At 37.5% G+C, this 21749-nt stretch overlaps 1 protein-coding gene across 1 annotated transcript in view; it reads left to right on the plus strand.

Annotated features, from left to right (window-relative positions):
* The window catches only part of LMNTD1 (lamin tail domain containing 1), a 196861-nt gene extending 178570 nt beyond the window's left edge, over positions 1–18291 (plus strand). The window contains exons 5-11 of the mRNA XM_070408826.1: positions 348–549; positions 3347–3527; positions 4075–4194; positions 7654–7868; positions 8755–8932; positions 9408–9583; positions 18153–18291. Coding sequence (XP_070264927.1) covers positions 348–549; positions 3347–3527; positions 4075–4194; positions 7654–7868; positions 8755–8932; positions 9408–9509 — 998 coding nt within the window. The 3' untranslated portion in view covers positions 9510–9583; positions 18153–18291. The remainder of the gene's footprint in view (positions 1–347; positions 550–3346; positions 3528–4074; positions 4195–7653; positions 7869–8754; positions 8933–9407; positions 9584–18152) is intronic.
* Positions 18292–21749: the final 3458 nt, after the last annotated feature.

A 21749-nucleotide genomic window follows, 5' to 3' on the forward strand; every position in this document is an offset into this window, starting at 1 on the left:
TGACATATCCAAATTTGAGATACTCAAATGTCTTACCTGCTCAAAAATTTATGATGCTTCTGGTACAAGTAACTAATCTGTTGAATAGTCATTATGTTGATGATGTAATTGATAGTTTAAAACAATCTCTAGGAATTGAGTATCACTAAAAACAATCTCTTCCTGGTTATTTTGTAGCCTTTGGTTTAAAGTTTTTAATTATCTTTAATCTTCATTTAGATTGACAGTGACAGTAAAATGTATAAAGAATATAGTTTTATAGAAGCAAAGAATAAAGATAGTGACTTTGGGTTCTTTTAATATCCTGTTATTTACTTCTCTCTTTGTTGCTTCCCTCGTTGGTTTAGAAAAAGTCAGCAGCTTCACAGCTCCAAAGAAAAAGACTCTGCTCATCCCTCCTTCGGAGCCAGCTGTGATAGGGGAAGGGGAGGATTATTTCCTATCTTTGTTTGGTGATTCAAAGAAACCTATTGCATACTCATTCAATACCAAGAAAATTTGGAAGCACTTTTCTATGATTCTTGAAGAAGTGGGCTCATCTAGTTCCAGGTACATATTCTATTTTAATTATTTTATATCTTCTATTGGGATAGGAGTAATAAGTCAGTAGGAAGCAAAGTTTTAATCTGTTGTGCTGTGCCATGATTTCATCTAAGAAATTAGATAAAATATAATTGTTTCATGTTATGAGCAATTAAAAGAAATTAATATAACTTTCTAAGAAACTGAATAATGAATGCTAATTCTTCAAAGATACTAGAGGAAACAGCAATACATAATCCCTACAAATAAAGTCAACTCAATTACTGTATTCAAGGACTTTATTATTGGCAAGTAATTCAGGTGGACTTGGTATCTTTTTTTCTTCTACTAGGTTCTTGAGTTCAATACAGAAAGAGAAATGTAGACTTTTTATATTGAATTTATTGGGGTGACATTGGTTAATATAATTATATAGGTTTCAGGTATATAGTTCTATAATTCAACATCTGCATATTGTATTGTGTTCACCACCCAATGTCAAGTCTCCTTCCATCACTGTTTGTTTACCTTTCCCACCCCCCTTCCCCTCTTATAATCACCACTAGAGGCCCAGTGCACAACATTCATGCACTGGGGGGTGGGGGGTGCCTCAGCCCAGCCTGTGCCCTCTTGCAGTCTGGGACCCCACAGGGAGTAGGCCTAAGCCGGCAGGCAGACATCCCCCAAGGGGTCCTTAACGCTGACGCAGAGGTGAGAGAGGCTCCCACCACTGCCCCTGTGTTTGCCAGCCATGAGCCCAGCTTCTGGCTGAGTGGTGCTCCCCCTGTGGGAGCGCACTGACCACCAGGGGGCAACTGCTGCGTTGAGTATTTGCCACCTGGTGGTCAGTGCATGTCGTAGAGACTGATTGTTCCACCATTAGTCAATTTGCATATTAGCCTTTTATTATATAGGATACTGTTGTCTATGTCTATGAGGTATTTTTCTTTGCTTAATCTCTTCCCCCTTTTCACCCAGCCCGCAACCCCCTTTCTGACAATTGTCAGTCTGTTCTCTGTATCTATGAGTGTGTTTCTATTTTGTTTGTTGGTTCATTTTGAAATAAAAAACAAACAATCCAATCAATAAATGGCAAAGGATTTAAACAAACACCTCTTCAAAGAGGACATATATGGCCAATAGACATATGAAAAGATGCTCAATGTCACTAATCATCAGAGAAATGCAAATTAAAACCACAATGAGACATCACTTTTACTATCTGAATGGCTATCATCAGTAAAGCAACAAGTGTCTGTGAGGATGTGGAAAAAAGTAAACCCTTGTGCACTGTTGGAGGGAATGCAGACTGGTGCAGCCACTGTGGAAAGCAGTATGAAGTTACCTCAAAAAAATTAAAAATGGAACTGCCTCATGACCTAGTGATTCCACTTCTGGGTATATAGTCAAGGAAACACAAAACACGAATTTGAAAGAACATGTGCACCCCTAATGTTCATTGCAGCATTATTTACAATAGCCAAGATATGGAAGCAACCCAAGTGCCCATCAATAGACAAGTAGGTAAAAAAGTTGTGGTAGCCGAAACCGGTTTGGCTCAGTGGATAGAGCGTCGGCCTGCGGACTGAAGGGTCCCGGGTTCGATTCCGGTCAAGGGCATGTACATTGGTTGCGGGCACATCCTCAGTGGGAGATGTGCAGGAGGCAGCTGGTCGATGTTTCTCTCTCATCGATGTTTCTAACTCTCTATCCCTCTCCCTTCCTCTCTGTAAAAAAAATCAATAAAATATATTTAAAAAAAAAAAAGTTGTGGTACATATATACAATGGACAAAAATCATTTAATTCACTCATATGTGGAATTTAAAGAACAAAAACAAAGTAGAAACATTGACTGATAGATACAGAGATCAGATTGATGGTTGCCAAGGAGAGGGATTGGGAGGTTGGCTGAAAAAGGATTTGGAAGTACCAATTGGTAGTTAACAAAATAGTCGTGGGGATGTGAAGCACAGCATAGGGAATATAGGCAATAATATTGTAATAACTATGGGTGATGCCAGGTGGGTACCAGAAATATCAGGGGGACTACTTTGTAATCAACATATTGTGTGGATTAGTAGTTGTATATGATTGTCTCTAACCACTATGCTGTGCACCTGAAACTAATACAATGTAATATTGAATGTAAACTGTCATTGAAAAAATTGTAGATATAGGTATAATCTTTAAAAAGTACCTGGCACATAGTAAGTATTGGTTATTATAATTGGTAGGGGTATATCTCATTTTTTAAATGATGTCTCTAATCCACCAAAGTGATTGTGACCCACACTCTAAGAAACACTAATTTATAAATGTTCAGCTTGGTCCCTGGTACATATTAAGCCCTTAACACGTTAGAAAGAAAAAATACCATCTTATCTCTGTAAAATATTTTGTTTGCTGAATCCTTTTAAGAATACAGTTGCTAGTCATCTTCATAGTAACTTTATCAGAAATAAACTAAAATATTTAACTTTCCTCTTGATGTATTTCAGTTTCGTGTCTCCGTGGTTTTTTGAACAGTAGGATTTAACTAATGATAATTGCACCTTCTTATGGCACTTATACCTCGACACCTAAAGCACCTTTTAAGTTTTCTTTATTTTATGGGAAAGAGATGATTTTATTGCACAGATAAGCAAACAGAACTAAGCGATCAAGGCATTTGCTATGGAAATACACTATCTCCACATAGAACGTGTCCAATAGCACATAGACAGTTTAGGAATAACTTCCAAAGCATATTTATTACTCAGCTCTTCAAGTGAACTAAAGACACGCTTATCTGAAGGCACCTTATAATCTTTATATTTTTCTAGTGCTTTTGGAGACATTAAAATAGCAGAAGTGAATGATTTATTTGTGAAGCTCATTAACTCTTCCCCTAACAAAGAACTGGAGATTGGGAATCACATTCTCCAGCAAAATATGAACGGAAAACCAGACTCTCTGTACCATTTCCCTCCCAATATCACAATTCAGGCCAATTCCACAGTAACAGTGAGTATAAGATATCAATACTACAAACTAAAATTGTACAGGAAAATCTCAATAACCCAGGTCAGATTGCGGCTCAGCACCAGTGGTTTCTTCATCACTTGCTCTCTGTGTAAAATGGGGTGTATTGTTGGTGGTGGCCCATTGAGCCACGTCGTCCATCTCTGTGTGTAAGTTAATTAATACCCATAGTTAAAATAATTCCATAGCTTTCTTCAATTTGTTGTAGAATACCTTGTGCTTTTATGACTTAACTACTAAAATGAAATCCCTAAGTTCCTAAAATTAAGCAAACATAATCCTTAAAAGAAAAGTTAAGAGAGTGTTTGCCTAGAGAACAGAAAACTAGTTGATACTGGAGGGTTTTTCGTCTTTCTTGTGTTTTCCTTTAAACCACTATATTGTTGCACAGCGTGGCATTAGATATTATATACTCATTATATGTTAAGATCTCATATGTTGAGAAAGATAACATTGCAATCACCCTCTGACATTTACAAAACTGTTGAACTCCAATGGCATTTTAAATTAACAAACTATTTTCTTACAGGTCTGGACAGCAGCATCTGACAGAAAGCATCAGCCACCATCAGATTTTCTTTGGAAGGAAAAAGACAAGTTTACAACAAGCCCAAATTGTACAACCATCCTGTGCAAACCTAATGGTGAGGTCGGTATCTGGTTATTAGCAATGCTTTTTAAATGGATAACCTCCTTATGTTCTCCTCTCCTTAGCTCGCTCGATTATTTTTCCTTCCTTAAATCTTGGATAGAACCATCACTGACTGTCATAAAAAATCAGCAAATTAACAGCACCCTCTTCCCAGTGCTAATGTGCCAAAGAGCTGCTTATACTTGGCAAAAAGAATTTTGATATCCAAAATTTGAAGCTACTTCAGATTTCAGAGTTAAGGATGGATTTTATTTATGGTATTTTGCATGAAGAGCAGGATAAGAAAGGAAGAAACTCTGTACAGGCCCTTTCTATCCATGTATGTATTTTTCAGATGTTTGTTGAGATTCTTCTCTGTTCTAAGAGTTGCAATACCACAGGACATCTGCTCTCAAGAACTAGAATTCTAATGAAATAAACTACAATCTAATTTGTCTGACTATACTATATTCACTATAAAATTATGTGTATTAGTAATAGCTTAGTAACCAATTCTGAATATTTGACAATTTTATATTTTCACTCTCCCCTTTTCCTTGGTATAATATTAGCATAAATACATACCCAAGGACTAACAGTAAAGTAAGGTATCTTTTTTTACAAAAGAAAAAATCTTACTTCTCTTATAAAACTACTAGAGGCCTGGTGCACGGTCCCTCAGCCTGGCCTGCGGGATCAGACCGAAACTGGCTCTCCGACATCCCCTGAGGGGGTCCCAGATTATGAGAGGGTGCAGGCCAGGTTGAGGGGCCCCACCGGTGCACGATTGGGGCCGGGAGGAACGCAGGAGTTTTGCCAGCTGGGAGGGACCACAGGAAGGCTCCAGGGCATGTCTGGCCCATCTTGCTCAGTCCCAATCAGCTGGACCCCAGCAGCAAGCTAACCTACTGGTTAGAGCATCTTCCCCCTGGTGGTCAGTGCACGTCAAAGCAACTGGTCAACTTGTCAACTGTCTGCCCCCTGGTGATCAGTGCACATCATAGCGAGCGGTTGAGTGGACACTTAGCATATTAGGCTTTTGTTATATAGGATTCTTTAGATTTTTAAAAAAATACCTGCCTTTTTTTCTTAGCCCCAGTCTAACTTACTATGTCATACAACTACTAATCTACACAATATGTTGATTAAAACCTATTTCTGAGTTTCTTCTTGCTAGATTATACCTGATGACATAGACTTGCTAATTTATTAAGAGTCATTTAACCATTTGTCACAACTTTTTGCAGCAAGGATTCAAGATCTAGAAAAGGGGCCGTGCACAAACGAATACACTAGACAAGAAATATGAATTTAGAAGGCATGGGGGGGTGGGCAGGCTGGAAACCTCCCTCTAGCAGGGAAGCTCTCTGACTTTTGGGTCCCTCTTGCTTTTATTCACTTGAATACACATTTGCCCTTTAGGAATACAAACAGGCATATCAAAGGTGAAGTTTGGTAAATAGTAAAAGGATTATCAGGTTAGGGAATTGCCTTCAACCATTTGGCCAACAGCAGGGCAATATTATGCTGATTTTCAGCCCTGCTGAATATCACATTAATATGCTAACTACTTGTTTGTCTTAGCCTCCGGCAGGGCTTGGAAAATTAAATGGCTTGCTCAAGGTCGCATGATTGGTAAAATGGCAAAACTAAAATAAAACCAGATATTCCAACTCCAAGAATTTTTCTATTGCACTAAAAATAGCCTATAAGGTTCATATGGCCAACATTCCAGTGATGTAATTATTTTATTTTATCACATTAATAGAGACCCGATGCACAAAATTTGTGCAAGGGGCTCAGCTCTTGCAGCCGCAGCTGCCTCAACCCTTGCAGCCCCAGCTTCATCCAGAAGGTTATCCAGACAGTCATTCTGCTCTTCGGTCTTATTAGCATATTAGTATTAGCTCTTTATTATATAGGATCATTGTCATCAAATAGTTTTAAGTCCTTATGGTATAGAGAGAAATAAAATATTGCTCTTGTCAAAAAAATCTTATAATCTAATTGAGGGAGATTGCACTAAAACAAAATCATAATGTATTTTCAACAAAAATGTCTGTGAGCTACTAAAAGAGGAGAATCCCTAATTGATTACCTGAAGCAAAAGTGGAGTTTTCCTGTTGTGATCCATGAAATTGAACTTTTTAGAAAAGATTTTATCTTTTTCTTTCTCTGCCATTGGCCTAACCTACCTGAATTTGCCTGACATTGCCTTTATGTCTAGTTAATTTTCCAATCCAATCAGTGCAATCTACTCAATCCAATCAGTTTTTCAATGGTAACAGCATAAACTAAAACTTCTAATTTAATGAACTAAAAACAGATTAAAAGAACAAGTAGACTATTAGGGCACACTTCAGTATTTAATTTTCTCATGTTGAACACAGACATAATTATTAGTCCCTACATATGATTTTCCTGAAAAAATTTGCACATATATGTTGTATAGGTACCACATATTCAAGAAACCAAAACAAACTCCAGCTTTAGTAGTCATAGGTCCCCTAAATAGTCTCACTCAGTATCTAGTCTAGAGAATGTGGTATCCTCTCTTGTCTCTGGCTCTGGTTCTACTGCTCATTTTCCCATCTCAAATTATAGTCTTAAATATTTAGCATTTTAACTTATTAATATTACTAGAGACCCAGTGCACAAATTCGTGCATGGGTGGGGTCCCTCAGCCTGGCTGGTGATTGGGGCCAATTGGGGCCATCTCACCCAGTCCTGAGAGGGGCCAATTATAGGGGCCAGCTGGCCAGGGGTAGGGACCGCTGGAGGTTGGATGGCAGTGGGAGATTGGCTGTTGGAGCACACTGACCACCAGGGGGGCAGCCCTTCATTGAGAGTCTGCCCCCTGGTGGTCAGTGAGCATCATAGTGACCGGTAAACCAGTTGTTCTGTCATAACGGTTGCTTAGGCTTTTATATATATTGATAACTACTTTTTACTTAGTATCTTAACTAAATCTCAGAACACCCTCATATAGCAGTTTCCTACTACTAGCCTCCTTATTTTGTGCCGGAGGACTCAGGTACATAACAAGTAACTACCTGGCCTGAGGATATACAACTTGTGATTTTCGGAATTGGAAACTAAGGCCAGGATGTTTTGCTACATTCTTATGATGTTTCACTAGCCCATGCACAATAGGTAAGTGACATTATACCGTTTGACTTTGAAATTTTATTGCAATAAGCCCATGTCATTTTTAAAAAACTCTAACTCCTGCCCAACTGGCATGGCTCAGTGGTTGAACATCGACCTATGAACTAGGAGGCTGGATTTCTAATCAGGGCACATGCCTGAGTTTTGGGCTCAATCCCCAGTGTGGGGGCGAGCAGGAGGCAGCCGATCAATGATTCTCTCTCATCATTAATGTTTCTCCCTCTTCCTTCCTCTCTGAAATCAATAAAAAATATATATTTTTAAATCTAACTCCCATAGTATTTGATATTAATGAATCATTTCTGTTAGGCCATTGCCTGGTGCACTCCTATTCACTGGAAGCAAGCGTGGGAGAAATTAGAGACTGACATTGAATTTCAGAGAAGCTCAGTAGTAAATGCAACACCTCAAAAGCACATGTTTCATTGGCCAAAAGCTACAACTACAGCTAAAGAAAAACTTAATCAATCTGATACTGATATCTCAAACTACCAGATGGAAGTAGTTCCAGTTTTTCTTAAGAGGTAAAAGTTGCTCTTTTGTGTGTGTGTGTGTGTGTGTGTGTGTGTGTGTGTGTGTTGTTTGTTTGTTTGTTTGTTTAATTGAGCCCTTCCCACAATTGGTAACTGAGCAGGGAGGAATAACTGGGTCATAAGTAAATATATGATGAATAGGTAAATCAATAATGTCCAAAAAAATTATTGAAAAGGACCATAAAACCCATAATAGTTTTAAAACATAAAAACACTCATGGTACAGCCTTAGCTGGTTTGGCTCAGTGGATAGAGCATCGGCCTGTGCACTGAAGGGCCCCGGGTTCAATTCTGGTCAAGGGCGCATGTCCAGGTTGCAGGCTTGATCCCCAGTTGGGGACGTGCAGGAGGCAACCGATCACTGATTCTCTCTCATCATTGATGTTTCTATCTCTTTCTCCCTCTCCCTTCCTCTCTAAAATGAATAAAAATATATTTTAAAAAACAAACAAAACACTCATGGTACAATAAAAGCTGGCAATTTCCCATAGGCAGTGAAGACCCGCCCCTACCACCCCTCGCCCCCACCACCCTGGCCATTTCACTTCTCGATGGCACTGCTGTTAGAGGCAGAGCTGTGAAGGGGTGAAGAGATGAAGTTATCACCACATCTTTAGCAGTGCAGAGGTAAAGGGAGGAGTGCCACAGCTGGTAGCTTCATCTTGGGTAAAGAGCTGGCTGTGACTGAAGGTGCAGATTTGTTACTCAGTTGTGGGCAAATGCTTCTGAGGTTGTGATGAAAGTGCTGCCCACAAGGTCTAGAAAAGCTATATTGTCTTGTCTTAAAACATGTCTGTCTTCAGTTGAGCTTTCTTTACTAATATCACTGCATACAATGCCCTTTTAGTTCAATTTGGGTTTAATTTTCCTTTTACAGAGAAAAAGAAATCCCACCAACTCTTTTCATGAATCGCAGCCCTTGGTGCCACAGTCCTGATAACCCTGCACATCCCCACTGTCCTCTGATTGAACCTCACAATCCCAGCATGTATGAAAGCAGTTTAAATAGTCTTCCCAGGCCTCAGTCAGCCATGCCTAATCCTAATGCAGCCCTGGTAAGTCAAATGGATACTTATTCCAGCAGAGAGTAAGAGCGGTGTGTGTGTGTGTGTGTGTGTGTGTGTAGAACTGGTAAAAAGGGGTTAAGTTGTAAAATACACTAAGTATTAAAAACAAGTCATATCCTCAAACACAGTTGCCTACTAAAGGAAATATTGTAAACCATCCACTTACATTTGCTCCAGCACTGTGTCTTTATTGTTTAAATAACAGCAAAATAGCAGGCCAGCAAAAATACATAGTTCTTGAAGTTTGGTCAAAAGGACATATTGTTTTTTATTAGGCAGGATAAACTGGTCCTACAAGTTATGCTATGCTAAAAAAATATTCATCTTTTCCAAACATACTCTAATTTAATCCCAAATTCTTTTTTTTAACTGAAGTGTCTTACTTAAATTCTCTCAATAAAGCTTTTATTAAATTCTCTCAAACACTTGTGTTATTAACCCAGAATCTGTGAATGGATTTCAGGAAGCCCAGGAATCTATTAAATGTGGTGAAAAAATGTGTTCCTGCGTCATGTTTTCTGCAAAGAAAGGCACGGGGGGTTCATCAGAAGCTCCCGCAAGTTAAGAATTGATTAGAAGAACACAATGCCAGATCTGAAGCTGTGGAGAAAGGCTGTTTCATACAGTAGCCCTACGTTGGTGAGTTATCATAATTTGCAAACTTTTAGTTAGCAGAGGGTTCTTTGTGAAATGAAATCTTGGGCAGAGTCCCAATGTATGAAATGGATAAAAGCCCAAGTGGAAGAGGAGGCAGTGATTCCCATTATACCCTTCTTCTTCTTCTTCCCTCTTTCCCTGTGATCCCTGAGGCACCTCTCTGGGATCATAATATTCTGTATACAACAGTATAAAAACCAGTTCGAATGCTAACATTTTATTGGGACACAGCACCTCAAAATAATACCTTTCAGCAGTGGAATGATAGAAATTTTGTAAATTTTATCCCGTTTCATAAAATTAAGTATTCCATATCTTTGTGCCCCAGTCCCTTTATCTGTAAAGTAAGAGATTTGGGTCTGAAATATGAAGAGCTCTTTCAGCAATATGTCTTAAACACATACTATGTACATAAATAATGCATATTATCGTATACACACATGCATATCTTCAGTACACGATGACTTAGATTTGAGTTTCTGAAGAAGCACATTAATTTATGTTTTTCTCCAATTAATGATAGCCTTCATTCTATTACTCATTCTGGACAACTTGTTTTCCAAATTAATTTGACTTTTAATTTTTTTTTCTAATTTTCTTTTTTTAAATTATAGTTTACATTCAATATTATTTTGTATTTAAACTTTCTGGATTCACCTTTCTATAGTGGTGGCAACTCACCTTGATTGTTCAATAATTTTTGCTATTCAACACAAGACATTTCATTGTATGTGTATATTCTATAATAGTTGCTTTGTTACTTTCAGGGCCTCTGTTCATCATTATATACTTTTTTCATTTTTTATTTATTAAATTTTCAATGTGAACAGCTATATGTCAGAAGTGTAAGAACTTTTCTTTGATTTCAACTATGAAAGGTGGCCATAAAGAGGCAGATATTATGAATAATCAGTTGATGATTCACCGTATTATAGCAATCCTTAAATCATCAGTTCATTTCTTTGAAAGAATATGTAACTGATCCTTCAAGGGAAAGTTACCTAGACTGTTAATTATCCAGTCTCTTTTTAATTTGCCTACCATTGAACTATTTGCTATCATTAGTGCACTTCTCAATAACTGACAATGAAAAAAGAGATAAAACAAAAATCCATCAGTTTTACTCATAGGTTCTTCAATCCTGCTCCTTTCCCCCTACACTAAAAAATAGGTTAGTTTGCTGAGTCATGGAAGAACCTTAGTTGCATGTGACTCATCTACCTGGACATCATTGCCTTGTGTTTAAGTGTGCCTCTCAAGTACATTATAGAGGAGCCTAGTGACTTAACAGTAAGGATAGTTTTAAAGAAGCATCTACACATTGTATGCCTAATCTTTATCAAGGAAACTTGTGTTTTTAAACATGTTAAACTATAGAAAGTATGGAAGAAGTCTGATATGAAATTGGAATAAGTCATTCTGGTTCTCGTTTTTATATTTTAATTCTCTATAAATGGATCCATGAAACATATAATTGATGTGTTTTTAATCACACAAATGACAATAAATATAATGCATATCACATAATAGTTGTTTAATACATGTTTGATGAAGCACAGGCAGAAAAGGAGACACTGCAGGTTTTCAAGCAGGCAACCCACAGAGTTAGATCTGTCTTTTAAAGAGAATTTTGGAAGCAGTATTGAAAATGAAGTGGAGTGAGAATTATTCTAAAATCTAGGAGGAAAGAAAGAAGGAGGGGAAAATAGAGGAAAGAAAAGAAAAGGAAGACCAAAGCAGGTTAGGAAAAGAGATTGGTGACAAATTGGTTCTATAGAATTGTAATTTGACTCCCAAAGGACAGGTGACAGAGAAATTGGGGCAGAAATAATATTTAAGAAATGACAAAAAGACATCAAGCCATAGAATCAAGAAGAATAAATCTCAGCCAGCATATTTAAACCACACTAATGCCTATTATAACAAAACTTCAGAAAACCAAATAATAGAAATCAGAAATCAATGGAATGATATCTTCAATGTGCTAAGAGAACTACTATCCTAGAGTTCTATACAAAGCAAAAATATACTTCAAAAAGTGTAAGTGAGCCCAGCTAGTGTGGCTCAGAGATTGAGTGTTGGATCATGAACCAGGAGGTCACAGTTCCATTCTGCGTCGGCACATGCTACCGTTGTGGGCTAGGTCCCCAGTGGGGACATGTAGGAGGCAGCCAATCAATGTTTCTTTCTATCTTTCTTCCTCTCTCTAAAATCAATTTTATATATATAAAATAAAATAAAAAGTGAACAAAGACACTTTCAGGTAAACAAAAACTAAGAGAATTCAACAACAAAGTCACACTAAAGAAATTTTTCAAGTAGAAAGGAAATAACCCTAGAAGGATGCACAGACATACTGGAAGATGTGAAGAGAAATGCAGAGTCAAAGCATAGAAAAGCATAAATGAATATTTACTGTACAAAATAATACTAATATTGTCTTGCAGGTTTTACAATTTATATAGAATTTTACATTCATGACAACCCTATCCCATCCCGTATAGCTCAGTAGACTAAGCAACCTACCATGCACCAAGTGGTCACTGGTTTGATTCCCAGTTAGGGCACATGCATGGGTTGTGGGCTCAATCCCCAGTACAGGGTATGTAGAAGGTAGCCGATCAATGCTTCTCTCTCATTGATGTTTCTCTCTCCCTCTCCCTTCCTAACAAATCAATAAAAACATATTTAAATTAGTTTCCCAGGGCTACTGTGACAAAGTACCATAAACTTGGTGGCTTAAAACAACAGAAATGTATTGTCTCACATTTCTGGAGACTAGACATCTGGGGGAAAAAAGGTGTCAGCAGAGCCACCCCCTCTCTGAAGGTTCTTGCCTATTCCCAGTTTCTAGTAGTTGCCAGCATTGCTTGGTTTTTCGTGGTCTGTAGATGCATCACTATAATTTCTACCTCCATGTTCACCTGGCCTTCTCATTTGTGTGTTTTCATATATCCCTCTTTTTATAAGGATGGCAGTCACTGGGTTAGGGCCCACCCTAATTTTATATGATCTCATCTTAACTTGATTACATCTGCAAAGACCCAATTTCCAAATAAAATCACATTTACTGTTCAAGGGGTTAAGACTTCAAAATATATTTGGGGTAGACATAGTTTAACCTGTAACAACAGTAATAGCACAAATGTTCAGAGGGGAGTAAATGGAGTTAAAGTACTCAACATTTCATGACTTTTTCAATAAGTTGTAAAAGTAATCATTTATATTAGACTTTAGTAAATCAAGGATAATGCATGTTGGAACCTAGGATAGACACTAAAAGAATAGTATACAATTGTCATGTTCATGATATGTATCATATGTTCATTATCATTCAGTATAAAATATATTCTAATTTTCAATATATTCTTCTTTGATACATGGGTTCTTTGGGGATAATATATCCCAAAAAAGTGGGTTTACTTAAGGAATGCAAAGTTGGTTTAAGCTTTGAAAATTAATCAAATTAATCATCTTAGAATAAAAAGGAAAATGATATGACTGTCTCAATAGATACAGAGAAAGCGTTTGATAAAATTTAATATCCATCCATAAGGAGAGAACCTTAGAAAATTAGTATTTGAAAGAATTTCCTTAATCTGACAAATAGTATCTACAAAAGTCCTAAAGCAAACTATCATATTTAATGGTCTGTAGTGTATATTTTCCCCTTAAAATCCAGATCAAGACAATTCTCCTTATGATGACTTCTGCTCAGCACTGCACTAGAAGTCTGAGTGAAAAAAAGGCAAGAAAATGAATATATAAATATCCCATTACCCCATAATCCAGCAATTCCATTCCCAGGAATTATATATGACTGAAAAATATGTACATATGCTTACCAAAAGACAAATACAATAATGATCATAGCAACTGTATTTGAAATAGCCAAAAACTAGAAGCAACCAATTGTTTGTCAGCAATATGATGGATAAATAAATTATGATATATTAATACAATCTTTTGAGCAATGAAAATGAATGAACTACTGCTACATGTAGTGACATCAATGACTCTTATAAGCATAATATTGAGTGAAAGATGCCAAGCAAAAAGAATTGAATATTGTATGTTTCCTTTTATATAATATTTAAAAGCATACAAAACCATGGTGTTAAAGGTCAGAATAGCAGTTACCTCTGGGAGAGGGAAGGAAGTAGCTTTTGGAGGTTACACAAAAACTGCTTCTAGAACACTGACAGTGTTTCATTTCTTGACCTGAGTGGTGTTTACATGAATCACTGTTTTCATCATGCTGTATAATTATGACTTGTGATCTTCCCTGCATGTATATTATACTTAAGTAAAAGTTTATTTTTAGAAACTTGATGACAAGAAAAGGAAAATTAGAAAGAGAAGACAGCACAGTGATAGTAATGAGCACTGACAGCTTATACCCTGAAGAGGAAGGAGAAAGAAAACCTAAAAAAATATAGGGTGTCCCCCGAAAAATTTATACACACTTGAATAACTAATAGTTCTAGATTCTATTTTATTTTGAAAATGAAATAGATTTTAATAAACACTGCCTTTATAATTATTCAAGGTGTGTGTATATATTTTTTGGGACACCCTGTAGATCGATGAACTCAAAATGAATATTATTAATATGAGGCTTATTTAGCAAAGGAGAAAAATAGCCTTACCCGAAATAAGTCTGAGCCTATTGTTATATTGCAGTGTATTGGAAATTAATTTTAATAGAGTTCATCTTAGCTCAGTTATTTCCAGGGTCCTCTGTGGCAGAAGTGGCTAATTACTGCTCCTAAGTCATTGTTCCTTTAGACACAAGACCCACAGGCCCAGGGACACCTAGACACATGACTGCCAAGAATGAGGCCCGTTTTTCTCAGTCTCTCCTGCAGTTAGGCAGGATTATGTCTACGTTCTGTACAATGGAATGTGAACTGAAATCATGTATATAGCATCTTACCATGCCCTTGGAGTGCATGTGCCCCTGTGTCTCCTCTGGACCCCAACAACAGGAGCTGGAGTTGCCATCTTTCAACCCAGAGATGAGGCCATGTGTTGAGGATGAAAATGACATTCTACATGGCACTCCTGTGTTGGCACTTCTCCAGATTGTTAGTGAGAGAGAAATACCCTTGTTTAAGCTGTCATTAAGTTGTGTTTGAACCAGATGGCCCACACAGGGTCACTACCATTTAGTTACACTTAATAGGCTACTGGTTAAAACGAAAACAAAAGTCTCATCCAGGAAGGGCATTTTAAAGTCAGTTGGGTAAATTTAAATGTAGACTGAATATTGGATATCAATAAGTCGTGTTCTTTTCTTAGTTGTGCTGGTTGTGTTGTAGTTATATTGGTTGTTCTTAGATTCATACAGATATCTATAATTAGTGTCTAGTGGTTTAGTGATATAAGCATAGGTAGATAATACGAATATGGCAAAATACTAATTCTTGAATCTGGATGATAGGTATACAGATTTGGTTGTATTATTCTTTCATATTTTGTGTATGTTTGAAACTTTTCACAATAAGAATTTAAAAAAATAAAGTTATTACTTTTTTATTTTTAGGATTTTTTTTTTGCTGATCCTCACCTGAGGATATTTTTCCATTGATTTTCAGAGAGTGGAAGGGAGTTGGAGAGACAAAGAGAGAGAAACATCAGTGTATGGGAGAGACACATCAATTATTGCCTCTCACACACTCCCCAACTAGGACCAGGGATGGAGCCTGCATCTGAAGTACATGCCCTTGACCGGGAATCGAACCTGGGACCCTTCAGTCCACAAGTCAATGCTCAAACAGGCTAGGGCAAGAAAATTATTTTTGATAGAGTGTAGTATGCACTTGGAGGTACTAGTGCACAGAGCCAAGCACTGGCCACAGTATGAAAGAGTAGCTCTTGGGAAGGGTCGATACCTTTCACAAAGCAGATGTGTTTGCATTGTGTTGCCACTATTGTTCCTAGACCTAGAGAGAATGCACTTTCCTCTTGCTGAGATTAGTCTTTTGATAACGTTGTCAGTCTTCTTCTGTAATTCAAGTTAAATGACAGAAATTCGTCTGAAGATAGTATTCTACAGACATTGCTTTAAACTAACACTGGGGTGTGTGCACTATTTGGTGCACTTTATTTGCACATGGTCTAATATACTTTGCTTGTCATCTGTGATCCATAGTGTACCCTGCAGTGAGATTCATTTTAATTGTGGACTCTACTGTTGCTACTGTCTTCCATGCCAATGTCATTATAGTAATGAAAATAATGTTCCTTTGTATCTGAGGGTTGCTGAGCCACACTACAAAAGCCAACCTGTTAGAGAATCAATGAAACTAGAACATAGATAGCATTAGGTAGGAATGAGACCTTTAAAATCTCATCAATGTAAACTCTCTCTCAAGGTCACAATTATGGAATTTTACATTAGCGAGACTGTGGTCGGTTCCTCATCACACTTCAATAGAACTGGCTTATCTGTTCCTGGGATCAAAGTATTTTTTCCTCATGAGAACATGTTCCCAATCCATAATGGTAACATAGGGAAGAAATACAAGTTTGAAATCAATTTTTTATATGTCCTCCATATTATAGTATCTGTTCTGTGTATTGATGGTTCTACCCGTATTGCATTATTAAACTTATCAGATTAAGAATTTTGAATATTGTATGTTACATCTTTATGACTGGGTAGATTTTTAGTTAATGTTGTAACTAGAAATTGTATGAATTGATATATAGAAATTTTAAACAAAAATAAAATCTGACTAACCTTAGAAAAGAAAAGGACAATTACTTGGACCTCTTACAATCAGACTGAATCGAAAATAATGACTTGAAGAAGCACTGCAAATTGCCAGGTGTTTCTGCCCATTATTTTATTATTAAATAATAGCATCCAAAAAATTAGGAACTTTTTTTATAAAGGAAAATTATATTACATCATATATTTAAGGGTAATGATTTTTTTTATTCTGTTGCTTGCTTGCAGAAATTTTAGATTATAATATCTTATATTTCTGAAGACATTTCTTTTGGTAAAGAATAAACAAGTGAAAACCATTGATGTCGTCTTGAAGCTGTAATACAGGTGTCTTTAATGCTCATACAAAGAATTTCAAGATATTAGTCCTTTATGATTGGATCTTTGATTTCAAAACATTTCAACCTTATAAAACAGAAACATTTTAAATCAATTACCCTTTAGTTATAAAAGATTATAATCTCATTTATAGAAATGTATATGTATATAATTAATAAGCCATTTTGTCACACAAGTAAGAAATGTTGTTCAGGAAGTCAGAGTGCCCACATTAATGTTACCAGGTTTGAATGTCTCAGGCTCAAATAATGCAAGAAGTTGCCATCACCCACCCTCTGATATTGAAACAAACACCACCACTACTACTAATCCTGTCGTTAAATTTCAAGAAATTACAGATGGGAAATTTTATAAATGTTATTAACTTTATAGTACTTTACTGTAGAACAAGTTTTCAGGATGTATTCAAAGCTTCCTCCTCAGGCTAGTCAGTCTGGAAGGACAAACATAAAATATTTACAAGGTCTGTTTCATGCCAACAAATTGCTCCAGAAGATGGGAAGTGATGGGCTAGATTTTTCCTATATCTAAGCCACTGTCTGTGGTAAGGAAAGTGTCTTGGCAGCCTACCTATATGCCAGGTCCATAACTTACTATTCAGAAAGTTTACACCATCATGTGCCAAACAGCATCCTGACTCATTGGATTCGGAAACTCAGTAGTGGCTAAGGAATAACCGTGCTAACCAGAAACACTGCATTTTTTGTTCATCTTCCTTGCAGTTCACATTCTTACATCCAGCTTCTGGTTAATTGTTTCTTTGTAACCAAATACTGACAGTCCACCTTGATCATTCTTCCTCTGAGTTGCAGAGACAACGAAAGGATTCGGTATGGCCGAGAAGCTTTTACTGTAGTTGTTTGTTTTGTGTGGTTTTTCCAGAGAAGCTCATTGTTGTCTGTACTTAAGGTATTATTTTGCTTTCTCGTTTTTTATTTTACAAGAATAAAAAAGCATCTCATTTCTGGGGTAGAAGTAATTTGTACTTGGGAACATTTGATGGAGCATTTTTTTGGTTTGATACACTAGTCTTCTATGTCAAAATTACATTTAAACTAAGTGACTTTCAATCCTTGCTTAAGTATACAGAGGCGAGGAGGCCCCATCTCTGTCACCTCATTCATCACCGGGGCGGAGTGGCTAACACGGCAGGCTCAGCAGCATCTGCCCCTATCTACACACCATCTCGTGCAGCCCTCCCGATGCAGCCCGGTTCCTCTGCCTCCCTCCACTAGCTACTTCATCATTATGGCAGCTGTAAGTGTAGAAAGTAGAAAGCACTAGAGAAATTTTGCTGGTAAAAATTATTCTGCAACCTCAGTTTTTAAAATATACCTTATGTCTTGAAATATGTCATTGTAATAGCTCATTGAAAACTTGGACTTAATAAACAAATAATACCTTGGGAGGGGTTTTTAACCTACTTGGTTTAAGTTACCATTAAATAATGTTCTTTTTTTAAAAAATTGATTTCAGAGAGGAAGAGAGAACTAGAAACATCAATGATGAGAGAATCATTGATTGGCTGCCTCCTGCACATCCTACACCACGGATCGAGCCCACAACCCAGGCATGTGTCCTTGGCTGGAATCGAACCCGGGACCCCATCCACCACTTGACCACCACCACCCAGCCTCTGCTCCCCCTCCCTCTGGCCATGACCACACTGTTGTCTGTGTCCATTGCCTCTGAATATATGTTCTTTGGCTAATCTCTTCACCTTCTTGTATCCAGTCCCCTCCCCCGCCTCCCACATGCTCCTCCCGTTTGACCTGTCAGTCTGTTCCAAGTATTCATGTCTCTGGTTCTGTTCTGTTCATCAGTTTATGTTGCTTTTGGAGCCAGTTTTTGTCTCCCCTGTTGTATGATAAACTTTCTAAGGCTGCGAAATAAGGAAATGTCACGCCTTTCCTTTTTGCCCTACATTCTCATTCTGTCCTTGTTGATGGATAAGTAAGAGTGCTTGAAATCCAGAGTCCCTTTAAATACTCAAAAGCACAATTCTGCAACTATGCCAATACATTTTAATTCCCATGAGCCACAGATTACTTATAGCATAATAGAAATTATTCTGGTTAGCGAGACTGCAGATGCTCTGTAGTTATGGATCTTTTAAATGGCAATGAAAGGAAAGATTAGGAACTTTGGCTTCTGCTATTTCGTTGATAAATGGCCTTCTAGTGTTTAACTAGTCACTTCCAACATTGCCTCATCATTTTTTTATGATAATATCAACAACTAAGTAATTGAGGAAGATCTCAATGGCTTTCCATTTTACAAGGGGTGTGTTTAAACTCTTTCCCCAAGAGCTGATGACAAGGTGATTTTTTGGTCAAGGATTCCTTTGGGAGAGTATCCTTCTCTAGTTAACATTTTTTGCTGCCCTAGTCCATGACTGATACACTTTATGTTTTCTTGCTCCTTTTTCTGACTAGGCTTTAGTTCATTCCTTGGTTTAAGAATAAAGCTACAGCCACCTGATCTCTAACTTGTTAGTATCCTAGACTCTGCTGGCACAAATGACTTAATTGTAATGCTCCACACAGCCCACTGATCTTTTAATGGTCCCTACCTACATCTGTGTACCAACCTTTCCGTTTTTCTCAGATTGCTCAGATATCTAATTTCTTTTGGCTCACCTCTTTCTAGAGTTTTTCCTAATCGTCATCATCTATTTTCCGAAGGTCACCTACTTTTTTACAAGTTCACTCTCTCCATTTCTATAGCATTGTTAGCCTTTAACTTCCAACTTCCTAAAAATGGTTACAAACTCCCCATTCTTCTGAGAAGCTTTTTTCTCAGGCACTTCTTTTTGTTTATTATGTTTTTATTGATTGGAGAGAGAGAGAGAGAGAGAGAGAGAGAGATCAATTGGCTATCTCCTGTGCACACCCTACTGGGGATCGAGCCTGCAATCCGAGCATGTGCCCTGATTAGGTATTGAACTGGCAACCTCTTGGTGCATGGGACAACATTCAACCGACTGGGCCACACCAGCCAGGGCATCTCAGACACTTCTTAATAGGATATTGGGACTATAAAGGGGTTTTTTCCAACCACCTCTTTTTAGAGCAAAAGAAACTGAAGTCTGTAGAGATAAGTTACCAAAATTCACCTAGTAATCAACCACAGAGCCAAAGCAAACCCCAACATCGTTTAACTACAAAGAGTTAGAAAATCCAGCCTTGGCCCTACTGATGTAATCTCCCAGAGGTTAGAGTTGTATCTGCACTGGTACCCATTTCCTCCAGTGTAGCCCTGAACAGGATATAGTTGAAATGTAAAGTATGGTATGTGAAATCTGCCACAGACATTAGCAACCAGCACTTCTGCAATTCAATTACCCTTCACTTCCTGTAATCAGAAGGGAATGTACCAAATATCTAATCTAGATATGAGTTGGAAAGGGGTCGTTTTATTATACACAAAACAAGGATTTTTGTTGTTGTTGGTTTAGGTTGGAAAGATATTTTTAATCCTCTCATTAAGTATTGAATAATAATTTTGGCAAAGATTTTTAGCTTTTGTTAAAAACTATTACTGCATTATTACTTTGCTTCACTACTGTGGTAAAAAATTTGTTCATTGATCCCCTGTGTGGGAGATTTGTTGGTAGGTTTGATTTTTTTTTTAACCCACCCTGTTTTGAAAAGTTTCAGGCCTCTTGAAATGACTTACTTCTGTCTTCTGAGAGCTTCCATCCCCATCTGGTGGTATCTTTAGGACTGACCATCAATGTGCCCTCCGAATATTTCCTCAGCCTTTACTGGGAGCAAAATCTTACTTCATCTGTCAGTGAACAACTTCTGTATTGCAGTCAGCTCCTGAGTCTGGTGTGTCTGTTCATAGAAAATTGTTCAGAGATTAAGTCATCATTCGGTTCTCATTGGAATTCATGACCATTTGTTGGTAACTTGTAATGCTATGCACTTGTGTAGCATTTCACGGTTTTCACATGATCTTGTTTGAGCCTATGAGGTAGATAAGGCTGACATTATCTCCATTTTATGCTTGAAGACACTAGCTCAGAGATACTCAGTGACTAAACTAAAGTCACTTAGTAAATGGCAGAACTAAGACTAGAATTCTAGGTTCAAGCCAATGCTCTTCCATTCCATTCTGTCCACCAAGCATTGGCATTTGCTTGTCTTTGTCTTTATTGCTCCATTCACGACTTGCCTAAAAGGAAGAACACCAGACATTTAGAAGTAGGGCTAGAAAAAGGTATGTTTATTGACGCACCAAAAAAAGACCCACTTGGCTACCATGAAATCTTAAGATTACTTCAAACAGCAAAATATATTCAGATCCTATTTCCAAAATAGCTAATTTAACAGAGTGGCAGTCATTGGTACAAAAACAAACAAACAAAAAAGCAAAGTTCAATCTCTGGGGTATTTGACTGCTCCTCACATTTCTGTGCTACGACTGATTAAAACCATGTTGGATTAAAACCATACTTGGATTCACAGCTCTCATATCCTCTCTCTACTCAGTACCAAAGAATTGTGGGAGCTCTGCTGTGAGTAATGCACAGCATAGGTGAGTGCTGCCATGGAATGCTGCAGAAACAGAACTTTCCACAAGTTAGAGTCAGAGAACTCTGGAAAATCCAGGTAGTTTCCCTTTGTGTCTGCTACCGGTCATGAATTCTCGGGCTTGCTAGGAAACAATGACAAATTGAGGATAGATTATAAAGAGGGAAGAAAGAGCAGGACAGAATGGGACTTGGAACATATCATCGCCACTATTCTTAAGAGTATGCAATTGCATACTGCTAAGAATGCACCAAAATTGCAAACACCAGATATTAAATTCATAGTCAGTAGAAGTTCATCTACCTAGGAACCACCCTTGTATTGTATTTGGCACTCCTAATAAAGTGCTGAATGCTTTTCCTCTAAGATGAGGAACAAGACAAGAATGCCTACTATCACCACTTCTATTCAACATAGAATTGGAAGTCCTACCCACAGCAGTCATACAAGAAAAAGAAACAGAAGGCAACCAAATTAAAAAGGAAGAAGTAAAACTCTCATTATTTGCAGATGGCCTAATACTATATATAAAAAC

The sequence above is a fragment of the Myotis yumanensis genome, unplaced genomic scaffold (assembly GCF_028538775.1).
Source record: "Myotis yumanensis isolate MYYU_CA2020_CCGP unplaced genomic scaffold, mMyoYum1.0.hap1 SCAF_3, whole genome shotgun sequence".
Classification (NCBI taxonomy): domain Eukaryota; kingdom Metazoa; phylum Chordata; class Mammalia; order Chiroptera; family Vespertilionidae; genus Myotis; species Myotis yumanensis.